This window comes from Dama dama, chromosome 24 (genome assembly GCF_033118175.1).
Source record: "Dama dama isolate Ldn47 chromosome 24, ASM3311817v1, whole genome shotgun sequence".
In the NCBI taxonomy this organism is placed as follows: domain Eukaryota; kingdom Metazoa; phylum Chordata; class Mammalia; order Artiodactyla; family Cervidae; genus Dama; species Dama dama.
The window spans coordinates 60,745,133-60,761,704 of record NC_083704.1 but is presented as its reverse complement, the minus strand read 5'-3'; the positions used below and the strand labels follow the sequence as shown (position 1 = coordinate 60,761,704).

Here is a 16,572-nt window from a genome sequence, read left to right as displayed (position 1 = left end):
TGAAAGGGCAGAGTCTTAACCACTGGACCGCCAGGGACATCCCATAGATGCAATGTATATGTTTTAGTTTGTTGGAATTAGAGTCAGAGCACAGAACCCAGCCCAGAATAAGTACTTAATAAATGCTTATTGAGTGAACAGTGACCTAATGTTACTAATAAAAAGATCTGCCATTTATTCACTACTTCACTGTGAACCAGAATAGATAGTAAGCACTTTACCTACATCCTGAATCTTTAATTTTCCCTACAATTCTAGAAAATCTCTCACTTATCCCCATTTTTACAGACGGAGAAAACAGAAGGTTAGAATTGCTTTAGATTAAGCAATTTGTCCCAAGGTCACTGAGCTCCTAATCAGTGAGGCCAAGGTCAGACCCAACCTGACCTTCAAACAGATGCCCTTAACTGCCACTGCCTTGGTGTGTGTTGAGATGTGGAACCATCCCAGTTACTTACCTTGGTCTTAGAGTTCTTTGGCAGTTATCCAAAATTACCATTTCCCTATTACCTCAAGTATTTCAATCAAGAATTTCCAGGTACAGTTCAAACATCACTTCCTACTATCCAGAGCCCTTCTCGAGACACCATTTGTCCCCAGCTGCCTCACAAAATTACACCCCAGCTTTGAGAACTGCTCTGGGGAGGCGTGGACCCCCATGTTAACCCCGAGATTGGTGCTGGTTCTTCCGTTTGTTCAGGTAGCACGGCCCCGCATTCACAGAGCTCCCTGCAAAAACTGACCATAAACTTGAAGCACTCAAGTAAACACATCCCAGCCTGGTCAGATAGCATCTGCCAGCAGGTTCTGACAGAGAGGAGTGGTTGCGGGGAAGTCTGTGAGAGAAATGTAAAATTGTTAAAATATCCTCCAGTAACTTAACGTCTTCCTGACCATCCAGATGTTCACTCTGCCCATTCCTTGTGTAGCAAGCACCCCTCTGGAGGACGGTGGACCCACAGGTCCAGGGTGGGAGGGCCTCTGGGCTTGTGCGTGTCAGCTCTCCTCCGCATCCCTAACTGCCCTCCAGAACCTTGTGGATGTTGACAGCTTGTGTATAATCCTTTCATTTTAACTGCAGAACCGTGTTTCTGCCAGTTAGAATGGGCAGCCCCCCTCTCCTCTGGAATATAGGGCAAGAGGGCAGGTGCCTGACTGAGCCTGTGCTGTTCTTGAGGAAGCCCCAGCTCGGGGGGTGGGGGGGACCCTGATTCTGCACAACCCAATGGTCCCCATGTCTTCTCTGTCTGCTGGCATCATCCTTACTGGTTAAGTGGGAGGAGACAAAACCAAAAATAGTTTAAAACTGAGATATTATAAATACTGTGAAGAACGGTAGAGCAGATTTCTTCCATTCTGCTGTGACAGTTAAATATTCATCTACTTTATCCATACGAGACTTAGGCTGGTACCTAAGGGTAAAAGTTGTTTTTTTCTAACTGTTCTTTGTAATATTGAGAAAAAACACAGACATCTGATTTCTCATGTGACCGAACTTTGAGCTGGACAGTGGAAGCGTGTTGATTACATGATTCATGTTCCCCGCCTGGGCCATGGTTGTGTGAGAGAGTAATTGCTTTCATTTATTAGTTGGAAAATATCGACTGGGCACCCGTACTGTGTCCACACGGCGGGACCCGGCTCCCTTCTCCTGGTGTTCAGGTCTCCCCACTGCTGCCGTGACCAGCAGGCAGATCCTGTCAGGCGGCTGAGATGGCTTTGAATGATGACTCAGTGTGGGTTATCTAGAAATGTCCCATAGAGGGCTTGGTTTCGGCAGAGGGAGGTATATTTATATAAGTTCTCAACTGGCACCCAAATTCTAAAAACCAGAGACCTCGGGGTTGGGGTGGGCAGGGAGAAGAACACACTAGAATCATCTGAGGAACTTAAACCACACACACACATGCTCACACACACACACACACTCACACATACACTCACACACACACACACACACACTCACATGCTCACACACACATGCTCACACACACACTCACACATATGCTCACACACACATCACACACACGCTCACACACACACACACACATACACACACACACACTCACACACACACTCACACACACACAGAGGCTTTTGTCATTTGTAGTAGAACACTGAAGCATCTTTATCTGTGACTGCTTCAGAAATAAATCCCCTCCCAACCCCAGGCCCCACAGGCTGGGATCATTCGTCGTGGCACTTAGCCTCAGAGACAGACATGGCTTGAAAGCCAAACTGCTGAGTCATTCCTGTCCCCGCACCGACATCTTGGAAGCGGCTCGGTCAGCCAGTCGGCGGGCCACTGTGGGGAGCACTTTATCATTTGGGGTTCTCACAATGTGTGGTTAAACTCTGGGTGACCCCAGGCAGCCTTCCAGACTGGCACAAGCTCGGCACGACACTCAGACAGATCCTCTTCCAGTGAGGAAGAGTGAAACCAGGACCGGCTCCAGAGGCCAGCACAGGTGGCGAGGGGAGAGCGCCTGCCCGGGGTCCCCCCTGCCCCCCCGCCACCCCCCATCTGTGGACCAGGAGAGGCGGGAGGGGCGAGGGGAGGCTGTGGACTCCCCAGACCCCCTCACTCTACCACTTACTAAATGTGTGACCGTACGCATTTACCTGCCGGAGCCTCAAATTCCTTATCAGTCCCCTAAGTAAACAACACTATGTGGAGCCTCTGGCATGATGCCTGGGACATGGTTGGCACACGTGAATGCTCCCTTTCCCTCTTCCCCTGTGTGATGTAATTTAAAGTAGGTCCATGCGATCCTGCCAGTCAGATCGCTTGAAATTTCACTAATAGTCCTTCTTAAAATCCCTTAGTACCATATAAATACTCTTAGGGAGATATCAGCTAATCTCTTTATCGCCTATCACTTTAAGGGGATTAGCTATGGATTGAGAACAAAACCCCAAGGGAGGAAGATACTGGGGAGAATGGGTGAGGGGAGAACTCTGGGCACTGCTGGCCCCTGAAGGAGGTACGGACCAAGCAGGAGCATGTGTGTGTGGGGAGATGGCGGGGGTGGCGGTTGTGGAATGCTGTAAAGTCTGGGGGGACATTATGTGTTGAGAGGTCATACTTAGCAGTTGGAGGTCACACCTGTTTTGAGATCACAGGTTCTTCTCAAAGATGTTGGCCAGGACAATGTGGGGGAGGGAGGGGAGAGGTGCAGAGAGCTAATTCTTGGCCACCTTGTATTCTGTTGACTCCCTTTGGTTTGTCTTAGCACTTCTAGAAGTTGAAGAAGCAAGGAAGAATCACTGGGTTTGGAGCATGAGTGTGTCAGGCTTGATGGAGAAGAAACCATTCTCCATCTTTCCACTCCAGCCTTGTTCCTCTGCCCCCACTTCCTGGTTGGAGCTGGGGTGGGACGCAGAAGGGGCAGACATTGACCTGCATCCCTGGGCTTGAAGGGAGTCAGTAGCTTCCCTGGTCCAGACCCAGAGAAGGGGAGCAAACCCCAAGGCTGAGTTTCACTTGAGTGACCTTGAATGTCCAGAACAAGGGGACCCGAACACCCCATGAAAGGAGTTAGAAAAAGACGGGACTTCCCAAGGGCAGGATTGGGAATAAAACAGGAGCCACACTCCCTTCACTGCAGGTGCCCTCAAGAGATGCAAGAGCTGCGAACACAGCAGAGGGGAAAGCCCCGCCCCCCTTGTTGCCAGACGCCTTTGTGTCCTGGGCTGTAGTTGGGGAGGTGGCTTTTGGAGGCAGCAGTCAAGCGTTTTGAGATGAGGGGAGTTGGTGTGCAACTGCTGCTTAAACAGCAGGTGAAAGACAGTAGGACCTGGGCGTGGTTTCATGGTGGTGGTCCTCCCAGCCTCCATCCTAGCCAAGTCGCACGTGTCATTGCTACATCCTTGGTGGTTGTCACTTGGACACAGAGAAAGCGTTTCCTGAACCGTTGTCTAACAAGGCTGTGTTAGACCGTGAACCCCTTCAGAGGGAAAGAGTCTACCAGCAATGTGTGCCTCCACGGCTGACGCTTGCCCCAGATGACCTGTGTCTGCCCTGTTGTTCCCCTTCCCCGATAGCAGTGGCCGACCACATTTCTCCCCACCTCATCTGCTGCTCACACTTCTCAACATCGTAGGCTGGCCTCGCTAGGATTCCTGCCACTGCATCCCCAGCAATGGGCAGTCCCAGGAGTGGAAAAAGAAAAGCATCTAGAAGGCAGGGTGAGGAAGGGAGCAGTTAAGGGAGAAAGAATAGGAGAGAAGGCCCGGGGGCAGCAGAGAAATGAGAGGAGCAGAAAGGGAAGAAGAAAAGAGGCGTGTTGGACTGTACCGTTACACAGAGCAACTGAAAATCGCTGACTTTCCGTGCGTCAGATGCTGCTCCAGGCACTTTTCATCACAGGACTCATTCTATCCTCTCGTCCACACCGTGCGCTGGTTACTGTCAGGTCTCCCGTCTTCTAAATGAGGAAACCGAGGTACAGAGAGGTTTAGGAACTTGCCCAGGGTTACCCAGCAAGTAAGCTTGGAGGTTGAGATTCCAGATGCTTCTGGAATCAGTGGTGTTTGCTCTTGGCTTCCCGTCACCTGGAAGTTTTTAGGAGCGACAGTCACACCCCAGGCCAAGTCAGAGTCTCTGAAGAGGGGAGCCAGGTATGCGTGTTTGTGTGTTTTTAATTTCCCCAGATAATTTCAGTGTAGAGGCAAAGTCAAGAATCAGTGCACTCAATCAAGCCCCAGTTCAAATTTAAATACGAAAAGAACACATGTGAAAATTCTCTGAGGTTTCTTTTTTTTTCTCTCTCTCTTAAAGGTGGGATGGTGGGAGGGAGTTGCTACACACCATGCCAGAGTTTGCCAGAGACAGACCTGGATGAATGCAGAGGTTTGCCTAGCGATTCCCATGCTTCTGATGGTTAGATCAGGGAAGGACCACAAAACCCCCAGACCATCTCTAAGGAAGAAGTGAATGTGGGCACCGGGGTTTCCTTGTTTCATAACTGTTCATAAGCAGTCTTGCTTACACGCATTCAACGACAAGAGTGAGAGCTTGCCCCAGACTCCCAACATGTGTCTGTATCAGGAGCCCTTATCTCATGCTCCTGAATTTCTCCTCTACCAGTGACAGCTCAGAAACCACCCCATTTCCCAGCTGCATAGATGCCACCCCACCCCACTCCAGACACTATCCCTGTGGGAACTGCCTCTGCCTGAACAAACACAGAGACCAGTACTGTGTTATAAAGCTCCTTTACCTGACTCCTTCTCACCATGACCTTAAGGGAAGAAACACCACTGTTGTCTTAGAGATTAAGGCGAACCCAGAAAGATAAGATGATTTGTCCACAGTCACATGGAGCCAAGGGGAGGACAGACGGGATCAAGTCTTCAGTTTCCAAATCCACTGCTGTTTAAAAAAAAAAAAAAAAAAAGTTTTATTTTGTATGGGGTGTAGCCTATGAACAGTGTTGTGATAGTTTCAGGTGGACACCAAAGGGACTCAGCCATACATGTCCGTGTATCCGTTCTCCCCCAAAGCTCCCCTCCCATCCAGGCTGCCACTGGACATTGAGCAGAGCGCTGTATACACAGTAGGTACTTGTTGGTTATCCATTTTAAATATAGCGTCCACTGCTCTTTTTTTTTTAACACACCTGTGTACTTAGGGAGCAGTGGAAAAAGGAAATTGGAGAGGAAGAGGAAGTGAAATGCCAAGTGTGAGCTCCCTAGGGAGCCCCACCTCCCTTCCGTCTCACCCGAGCTGTTCTTTCATTGCCTTGGGATCAATTTACCACTCCCCAGCTGTCAGGACTTCTTTTTCCTAAATGTACTGGATGCAATCCTTTTCCGATTTGTCTCCATCAGAAAGCCAGTACGAAAGAACTGGGAATGTCATAACAGCAGCAATTAGAAAAGAAACAGGGCCATGCACTTTGGTTTTTCTGCACCCTCTTCAGGAGACACCGCCAGGGCCATCTGGTCCCCTAACTGAGACATCTCCTGAGAAAATGTGGGGTAGGGAGATGCCTGGCTCAGGTGGGCAGAGAATTTGAATCTGCTTCAGATAACCTCTTAACAGAACCAGATCTGGATAAGATGGGAGCTTTGTAGATTTGCCCGCAATCAACAGTGCTCTGTAATCAATTCCAGCGCTGTGTGATGGGGACCGGAAAGCTTTCTTTCCCAGTTCTTTGCAGCCTGGGGAGTAAGGAACCAGTAATTGACTCCAGCTTCCTTGAAGGTTGGGTCCTGGAGTCTGAGTCAGCACACACTTTGCCAAAAGGGCTTTCTAGGCAATCTAGGGCGAGCGAAGAGGGGGTCCCTTGACCTTGATCCTCTTCCAGACCCCAACTCTAACCTTTAGCAAGGTGAAGGGAGAAGACCTCAGAAGGTTTCTAAGGACACTTTAGCAGGCCCTGAGCTGCGGGGAAGGGAGAGGGAAGAGAAAGGGGTCCAGAAGAGCTGGGTCTGCAGACAGGTTTCTGGGGCACTTTCGTGCTGCCCAGCTTAGCTCAGCAGGGGTTCAACTGTGAGTGGGAGGAACCTGGAAGCAGAAAGACAGCGAGGGTAGCAGAGAAGGCCTTGGAGAATAGGGGGCGAGGTCACGCCTGACACAGCCCTTTTGCTCTTGACCCTAGGGAGTCCTGAAGACCACAGGAAGCTTTTCTAGCTTTGCAAAGGAGCCAAGTGCTCTAAGTTCAATGTGTGAGCCTGTTAATGTGCTTTTCTACTTGGATTTTGCGTTTGTTCCCCCAGTTTCATTATGTGAATCTTATAAAGGGAATTACAAACAAGAAGAAAGCTTAGAACTTTTGAAGTATGGTCTTAGAGATCCCCTCTCTGGTCCACTCCTTTTCGTTTACAGAGGAGAAAAGCGAGGCGCAGTGAACTTCATCAGCCTATCCAGGGTCACAGAGCCGGTTAGGGAGAGCTGCCAGAAGCAGAGCACACCCACTTTCCCCACTCTCCTGCACTCTGTCTTTGCCCTGACTGAGGCCCAGTAAGGGCAACAGTGAGACACCTCAGTGAATGATCTAACTCACCACTAGAGAAAACATAAATCAGTGGCCACAAAATTTCAGCCAAAGTTTGTCCGTCACATCATAAAAAAAATAACTTGCCAGGGAGAGGCTTGAAAATCCAAACCAGATCCTTCTCCCCTCCTAGAGACAACAGTTCCACTGCACTGCGCGGCGGCCAAGTGTTTCCAGAAAGCCCCCTCAGCTGCATTTGAGGCTTTAGCTTATTTGAACTGTCATGATAAATGAAACCTAGTAGATTAACATCATCTCCCCTGCAGAAGCTTTGACCCCACGGATGCTGCTCTGGAGGAAGGGGAGAGGGACCAAGGAGTCAGGCTGCCTGTGAGCAGAGGGTCCTGCACTAAGCGTGCGGGGTCCCAGCCCACGGAGGAGCCGCACCGACTCTTCCACACGGAGCGCTGCCACTTGCGACGCACAAGCGTGTGCTGTCCAGGCCTTCGAAATCTGGCACATCTGTTCGGGGGGAGGATTGGCAGCCTTTGAACCAAAGGCACCGATCCAGGATCTGCTCTTCCTTGAAGTGTCAGGGGGTTTCGTTATTGCATAGCAACTGTGAGAAAGGATGACTCCTCCAGGGGCGTGAGTCTCTAGGCCAGGACTGAATCATCTGTTTCATTCTCAGAATCAGAGATTCTTGCTGATGTCTCCAAAATTAAGTGCTGAAATTAAACAGAAAAAAAATTACTCCAGTCACTGGGATAGGTTAGAGAAGTTAAGGGGAAAAAAAAATAAACTACAGGTAACTTTCTGCCTGTAATTTAAAAAAAAAAAAAAAAGAGCATGTTTAGAGTTCTGAAAATCCCACCCGAGACTATTCTCACATTGCTTTCCTGTGTCTCACCTCAATGGATAAAGGTTACTCGAGTTTATTAGATACAGGAAAACTGTGTTTCTGAGAGACTCCTTCATTGTGTATTGATCCTTCCTTTAGGCTTGTTCACCAACCAGAAGAACTGTAGTTTTCAAAACAGGACTCTTAGCCAGAACAGCCTTCTCACTCATTAACTCAGTCAACTGAGTGCTTCCTGTGTTTCCACTGGAGCCTCAGAGATGATCAAGACATAGTCTCTGCCCTCTGATCGCTCATGGCCAAGTAGGGGAGATAAACAAAAAAATCTGTACCTATAATACAACATACTAAAAGTTAAGAGTATAGTGCTTGGAATCAGATTCAAATTTCAGCTCTGCTGTTTACTAGCAAGTGGCAGTTCTTGGACAGGATTTCTCTCCTTTTCTAATTAAATCTCCATTTTCCCCTCCTTAAAGCATAGACCTTATGGAGTTATGTGGAGATTAAATGATGTGTTGTATACAAAGCCCTTTGTACAATTTTTGGGAAATGATAGCCACTCAGTAAATGTAATCTCCTAGTAGAGTAGCAGTTGAGGTGTTTGTAGGCGCTTACACGGTCCAGAGAAAGGGGGTTGGAAGAACAGGGGAGAAGAAGGGATGATCTCCAGGAAGGCTTCAGGACATAAGGACACAGACAAGGTTTTGAAGAGTGAGTTTAAGTCAGTAGGATGGTTAGAGCTCTCAGCAGGAGGAACAGAACTGCCTGAGCAGAGTTATGACAGAGCATAGAATACTTGAAGGACTTGGTAAAGAAAGAGCTTACTGTGGCTGAAGCAAAGGAACAATGATAAATGGAGGCAAGATGATGAGGGACATAAAGGGGAGTAAAAGCTCTCATAGAGCGCTTTAGATGACAGGGAAGGGGAGAAGAGTTAGAAAGAAAAAAGTGAATGGCCTTCAAGAGCTAAAATTTGAATCAATATAAAATATCAAGTGAGTATCTTAAATGCCATACATAGTCTCTGCACCCCTCTGCTGAGCCTCCGTGAGAGAATCTTTTATTCTCACCACAATGCAACAAACTCAGAAATTAGGAAAAAAAAAAAAAAAGAAACAAACACTCAGCCTTTCCACTTGGAAATCTAAAAACATGTCTCTTAAGTGAAGTGAAAGTCGCTCAGTCATGTCCAACTCTTTGCAACCCCATGGACTATACAGTCCGTGGAATTCTCTGGGCCAGAATCCTGGAGTGGGTAGCCATTCCCTCTTCCAGGGGATCTTCCCAACCCAGGGATTGAACCCAGGTCTTCCGCATTGCAGGCAGATTATTCACCAGCTGAGCCACCAGGGAAGCCTGTCTCTAAATAACTCTTAGATTAAAAGTGAAATCAAAATAGTAAAACAGACTATTTAGAAAAGAACTGAGAGGATGATTTACCAAAGCCTATGGGGTGAAACGAAGTTTCATTCAGAGGAAATTTTAGAGCTTTACACTCATCTATCAGAAAACAAGAAATACTGAAACTAAATGAATTAACCATTCAACCCAAGAAATGAGAAAAAGAAGGAAAAAATAAACCTAAAGAAAGTTAAAAGAATGAACTAGCTAAATTAAAAACAAAAGGCAATTTTCAAAAACAGAGTTGATCAGTAAAACCAAAAGTTGTGCTTTTTTAAAAAGTAGAAAAATAGATAAGCCTTTGGCGAATAAAAATTTTAAAGGAGAGAATACACAAAAAGCATTCAATTAAAGGAGACATAAATAAAAGATTCAGATTCTGAGAGAACATTATGTACAACTTTATTCTGATGTAAATTACTAAAATTTTCCTTTATAAGTTGTAGAAAGCCTGAATAAAGTAAAAGCTATAGGAGGGAAGTTAAAGATAGTCACAGATTTACCACCAGCCTCAGATGGTTCTGCAGATGAATTCCAAGAAACCATCAAGGAATAGATAATCACTACATAGAAATGGAAGGAAAATGTCTCAACTCAGTCTGTAAGGCTAGTTAACATTTATTACCAATAGGCAAGGGATGGCACACAGAAAAGAAGGCTGTGGACCAAGCTCACAGATTTCAAAGCCCTAAAATAAAATATTAGCAAATGAATGTAAGAGTAGAAGAAAATCTATGAATGTAACTCACTACACTAGATTAACAGAAAACGACATGCTCATCACTGTAGGTAGCAAAACTTAAAAACATTTGATGAAATGCAACAAAATTCCTGATTAAAACACTTTAAAACTCTGGGGGAGCCAGGAGAAAAACCTACCTGCCATAATCGAGTAAACATTATACTTGTGATAAGCCATTAGAAGCATTTCCCTCAATGTTAGGAATAAATAAGAATGCCTCCCAACACGACTATTATTTCATACCGTTTTAGAGGTATTATCCAGTGCAATATGGCAAGAAAAAGAAATGAGAACTACAAACACTGGAAAAGAAGAGATAAATTTAAACTATGATTATTTGCAGATGTAACTGTCCAAAGTTTTCTAAAAATCCATGATAAAAACAATTTGAATCCACAAGAGTGAAATTGGAATAGATTCAGTATGACAAAATCAATCATTTTTTTCTAAACATCAGCAGGGATACATTAGAAAATGTGATGAAAAAGAAGTATAGAATTCAAGAAAGCAAAGAATAGTAGAAAGTATTCAAGGATAAATCTAAAAAGATCCACATGAAGCAAAAGCATTAAGAACTTAAAAGTAATTTAAACTCACCCTTTAAAAAGTTCAAATAAGGAAAATATAAAGAAGAAAGTGAAAATTACCTGCAACCTCTCTAGTCAGAAGAAGCCTATGTTAAAATTTGGTCTGTCCTTCCAAAGTGTAACAGTATTTGAAAATACTGTCTCTTTGAAAATGCATGCGCTATATTAAGCAAAAAGAAGACAAAAGTTTGTTTTCAAAGTGTGTTAAACTTGTGATAAGAAAGTAAGTAGAGGTGATAAAACATAGACTCATCAGGAAGAAAGAGAAATTGAAAATGAGATTTCTGAATGAGTAGAAAGATGCCAGCAGAAAATCCCCAGTCTGGGGAGATGATTGCTTTGCCACCATGTTCTGTCAGCTGGTCACACAGTCTTGGCCAGGCAGAGAATGGCCCTGGAAAAGAGCTCTGATAGTCTTGGCTTTCATTCCATTTCTCCTTGTATGCAGTTCTTGCCTGCTATCTGCTTACCTTCTCTCCAACACGCTCTTTTAGAACCAAAGGAAAACCAACAAAATGTGAGTCATTGGCTGAATATGCCCCAGCTGTGGGACCAGAGAATTTTGTAACTCAACCTCCTGTTCTGTCTTCCATTTCTGCTCTCCCAGACCGCCCAGGTTTGCTGAATGTGAAGCCCATTGAGGACATACAAGACAACTTGCTGCAAGCCCTGGAGCTGCAGCTCAAGCTGAACCACCCCGAGTCCTCCCAGCTCTTTGCCAAGCTGCTCCAGAAAATGACAGACCTCAGACAGATTGTGACGGAGCACGTGCAGCTGTTACAAGTGATAAAGAAAACAGAGACGGACATGAGTCTCCACCCGCTCCTCCAGGAGATCTACAAGGACCTGTATTAGCGCAGAAGTCCGCGTTCGCTGATGGCAACGCTTTCCTTCTCCCGATTGCACTATTATTTTGAGGGGAAAAATCTGACACCTAAAAAAATTACTGTGAAAAAGCATCTGAAAAAAGAAAAGGTTTTAGAATAATAGATCTATTTTATGCATATTGTTTATAAAGATACATTTACAATTTACTTTTAATATTAAAAATTACCACATCGTGAAATTACTGGTCGTATTTGAAGACTGAGTCTGTTGTGTCCCCCACCCCATCCTCCAGGATTTTTTTTCCCTTTCATTTCCCTTCCCTTCCTTCCCTCCTTCTCCATCTTTATTTTTCATTTTCCTTTCTTTCTTAAATACGTGAAACAATGTGGATGGAATTGCTGATCGATTTTCATTCTAAGTCAAATCATTTTTTACTCAATTTACAACTTTTCTGAACCTTCTGTCTGCTTGAAAAATTACAACTAATAATGGAACTCCAGGACCAAAAACCGTTCAGAGCATGTGTTTCTTAACCTGGATGTACTCATGTGAGGCGTATCCTTAGGCCTACCAGGAATTCAATCTTCTTCCTTAATCCCAACCAAGATTTTCACTCACCAGCAGCAGCCCTCTAACAGATACCAAGGCGTATGCAAATACCCCAGTGGCAAGTATTAATGGCTAGAAGCTGTGGTAACACAGAAGTGTTATAAGACATGGTACCTGCCAAAAGAATGTACCACTGAATTGAGAAGAGATGAATCCTTCTTAAAAGCAGGTTAAACAACACAGTGTGTGCCAAATGAATGGTTCAGATGCCAAGTACTGTAAGAGTTGAAAGTAATGAAGATTGGAAAAGTCATGAGTGACTGTAAGCTCGTTCAAGTGGGCCTCAAAGATGTGTTGGACTCGGCGATAGGTAGAGAGTAGAAGAGAAGACATTCTAGGAAAGCAAAATTATAGGAATAACAACAACAAAAGGAAACAAAACCAAAACAAAACAGGAATGAGGGGAAAGGGCCACGTTCTGTTCCCGAGAATGTAGAGCAATTTTGCTACATTTTCCTGCTGACTTCCTTGGGACCACCTTGCCCAGAGAGCTCTGACTTTGTGACCTCAAAGGCTAATTATCTGTTCAGGAAATACATGCCTCCCCAGCAAAACAGATGGCATGTTCCCAAAAGCAGAGACCTTCTTGGCACAGGGAACAGATTAATTGATTGAAGCCACCAAGTTCATTAGCGTTGCTTAGCCATGAACAACATGATGACTTTGAAGCACGCTTCTCTGCTGAGGTCTCTCTTCTCCAGGATAATTGTTTCTGCTGACCTGAATTATCCCCCTGCCACTTCTCCCATAGTTTAGGTTTCCTCCTGGTGTTGATACTGAGGAGCACGTAACTTTACACTTGAAGCTTTCAGTTCAAATCTTTTCATCCTTTACCCCAAAATAAACAGACCTCCAAAGAGTCAGGTTAGGGAGGTGAGTCCTGACCCCAGTCCTAAACATGCGAGGTCCCTAACCCTTTAGGAGAGATAGCTTCAGAGCTCAAACCTTTAGAACCAAAGACACAACCACATCATCCAGGGGCCCTGGACCAAGCTCATTGTGTGAGTGACATCAGAACATGGGAAAGTGACAAATTCGATCCATCATGGGGGGTTATTTTTTCCTTCTTTGATGCCAAGCAGCCAGTGGCTTCCCTACTGTTCCTCGTGGAGAAAAAGAGAGTGTGTGGGCAGTAGACAAGGTGAGGATTCCACCTCCGAGGAGATCCCTTGTTTACAGGAGGGCTTGAACAAAGAGCCTTTCAGCGCTGCCACTTCTGGTCCAAAACCCTCTCCGCATCCTTGGGGCCAATGCAGGGAGGAAGGGAGCCGCTCTCAGCTCTTTGGCACTGATGGTTAGCATTAAACAGCTTTTAAATCCTGGCAGCTTTCAAATTCCCATCTCTCTGACTTTTTCCTTGTGGTTTGGACCATCATTCGCTAAATATTTTACGACACGTCATAAGCAGGCTCCAGAGCTCCCGCTCTGCTCTCTGGACTCCTTTTCCCCCCAGGATGATTCACAAGTTCATCATCAACAAATGTATCATCAGTTATTCATAGCACTTTCTCCGGACACAAACACACTTAGGGATTTGTGTTAACAAAAATAGGAAGAAAAGTTAACTGTGGTCAAGAGCCAAAAGAACAAGAAAGAAAAAGCGTTCGAGGCTCCCACGAGGGCCCTGCCCCATCCTCCCCTCTCCCCCGCTCCCCACCCCGTGCCATCTGTGCCGTGGAGCGCTGGAGCCGTAGGGCACCCAGGGCAGAAACCGAGGCTGCCCACACCCTGCTTCTCTAGACACGATCAGAAACGGGGGTGATCCAAGGGCTTCTTTTTTTTTAAGGCACGGGTGAGGAGCAAGAGGATGGGGGTCTTCAGTAAGAACTCAAGCTGGGAAGCATGGGGTAGGGGGGTGCAGAAACGGGGTTTTCAGCTGCATCAGCTCCGCTGAGCACAGCAGGGCTGGGGGAGCAGGCTGCTGCGTAGGTTTTCTGAGCTGCTCCTGGATTCCAGTGCATTTTCCGTGGCTCCCTCGAGGCTACCAGGCGAATCCTTCTTGTGGGCGGGCCTGAACTTGCTGGATATGCCCTGCGGTGTGGTGCTGATAAAAGCAGGGCAGGGTGACAGGGGGTGGGAATCGCGCCCCCCCCCACCCCCCACCCCCAGGTACCGATTGCTTCAGAAAGAGTCGGGTTACAGAAGTGAGCCCCTAGAAATGTGCGATCCCTGAGTCTTGAGGAGAGACCGCTTCTGAGCTCAGCCCTCTAGAACCACAGGCAGTATCACATCCACCACGTGGGGACCTGGGGTGGGGGTGGAGCCGCCTCAAGAAAGCAAACTTCAGCTCTCAGTCCTGAGAGAAGGAACCAGAGTTCCTTTTCAGGAGGATCACAGCATTGCTTTCTCCTTCCTCTTCCTACCGACTTGCTGGAACAGTTGGGGCTTGCAAGACAAAGGGCCCGAGATGCCTGTCTTCACTAGGGGGGCCGGCCCCCCACTTCCCCCAGCCCATCCTGGTCCTTGGCCCCCAGCCCCTGGTTCCCACCGTGCTCATGATTCTCACTGTTAGTCTCTATACATCCCCGCCCTTCACTCTGTGCTTGTACATGGTGGTACCCCCCCGCCCCCCGCCGTCCACGTGGAGATGCCTGTGACGGGGCCCCGCCCTGGAGGGGACCACAGTATGGCGATGAGGTCAGATGCATCATCGCAACTCAGCCCAAGCGATGAACTGCCCAGAGGTGGGCGAAGGGGTCCACAGGGACCCTCCGAGGAGCACGGAAGTGCGACAGGACGGAATGTGTTCAGAAAACGGGACGTCAGGGACCCCTGCCCTAGCGTCGGGCGTGAGATGAGAGTGGCCGAGTCGGTGTCAGGCTGGGACAGCCTCTGTCGGCAGTAGGGATCTGGGGGATGTGGTCAGGCAGTAGAGGGACGTGACCAGATTTGCATTTGGGCAAAAAAAATCTCTCCAGAAGTCAGATCCCGTCTACATGCTTCCAGTGGCGGTCCAGCCCTGAACAGCTACCTGAAGGGGCAGGAAGCTCTCTCCCTTCCAGACCGGCCCCCCACCCCGCCCCAGGGATTTTCCACCTCATAGACCCAGCTCTGCCCCTGGGGTCACACATACCTGGAGGTCCTGACTCACTGCATTCTCTGGGGTCCGGTTACAACCGTCCGGCCGAAGGACCCTGCCACCCTCCCCGTCACTGTTCCCAGGAGCCCAACCTCACACCCGCCTCACCGCGAAGTTCCTGCGCCTCGATTGAGGGTCGTTTCTACCCCACGTGCACACCCTACACCCGTATCCACACGGGCTCTGCGTTTGTCCAGGAATTCTGGAAAATTAGAGATGAAGGGACCAACCAACTCAGCTGACAGATGAAAACCCTGAGGGTCAAAGAAATTAAGAAACATGTCCAGGGCCCTAGGAGGCTAGGATTAATTTACTCGAAGGAGTTGAATTCCATAGTTTAACCAGAGAAGCTCAGAAGGACAGACATGAAGCTAGTGTGAGTATCTGCAGTGGTGGGCAAAGGACGGGGAGGCAGCCAAGTCCTGCCAGGGCTTGTTGTGCCGATCGAGAGGTGATCGCTCAGTACCGTGTAAGTCACTTAGGACTGTGTCTGGCACATGGAAAGCACAGCTCTTAGGGGAGACAATACCCTCTTTTTTTTGGGGGGGGGGGGTGTTTTGTGTTTTGGCTGCACCTCGCAGCATGCAGGGTGGTTCTCGAGCAGAGATTGAATCCAGGCCTCTGCAGCAAAAGCACCAGATCCTAACCACTAGGCCACTAGGGAACTCTGGCTTGTATGGACTTTAGTGTTAGGCTGGCTTGGATTAAAACCCTAACTCCACTGCTTACTAGCTCTATAGCCACATGGCTTTTGGCCAGTCTCTTAACCTCTTTAGGCCTTAATTACCTCAGATGTAAATTGGGATCATAATACCCCTCTTACAAGGTCATCGTGAGGATTAAATGTAATAGTGGTTGTAAGACACTTCACATGGTTTCTTGGCACATCTTAACCAGTCAGTCTGCGTCAGCTACCAGTAACACTATTGCCCTTGTTATTATTAAAGTGCCCTTCATTTGAGAAGGCATCCTGGGTCCACAGGACAGGCTCTTCCTGTTCAAGTATCCAGGCCCTACCTGGATGCCCTAAAGCCAGGTAAAGAGATTGGATTTCTGCATTTGACAGTACCATAAAAATGGGTTCTCTCAGAAGCATCCTGCCTCCAATCCATAAGTACTAGGAGTAAATAATTATTTGAAACACAACCACTATGTTTGGATTTAGAACAAATGCCAGGATGAGGCTTAGGAAAACATTTTCTCCAGAAGTAGTGGGACTTTTCTCTTGTGACTTATGCTCCTAATTTTAGACTAATATTACATAGTTTGCATTTCCAGAGGGGTTATAAAGTATAAGAAAATTGCTAATTTAGGTCTGTAGGGAGTGGGCCAGGATATTTCCATCCCCTCTGGGATTTTGTAAATATGTTCCAGGCCAAAAGTTCCCAGGAAGAGGGTCCTTTCTGGGATCTATGTAGTGCCATGGACTGGGCTTAAGGAGGATCTGAGTAACTTTCTGCTGGAGTTGGAAAACTCTGATCCTCTGGCTCAGTTCAGTTCAGCTCAGTCGCTCAGTTGTGTCCGAC

At 47.0% G+C, this 16,572-nt stretch overlaps 1 protein-coding gene across 6 annotated transcripts in view; it reads left to right on the top strand.

Annotated features, from left to right (window-relative positions):
• The window catches only part of PPARG (peroxisome proliferator activated receptor gamma), a 124,227-nt gene extending 112,628 nt beyond the window's left edge, over nt 1-11,599 (top strand). For all 6 annotated transcript variants that reach the window (XM_061128911.1, XM_061128909.1, XM_061128910.1 and 3 more), the window contains one exon: nt 11,138-11,599. In XM_061128911.1, coding sequence (XP_060984894.1) covers nt 11,138-11,385 — 248 coding nt within the window. In that variant the 3' untranslated portion in view covers nt 11,386-11,599. The remainder of the gene's footprint in view (nt 1-11,137) is intronic.
• The last annotated feature ends 4,973 nt before the right edge of the window (nt 11,600-16,572 follow it).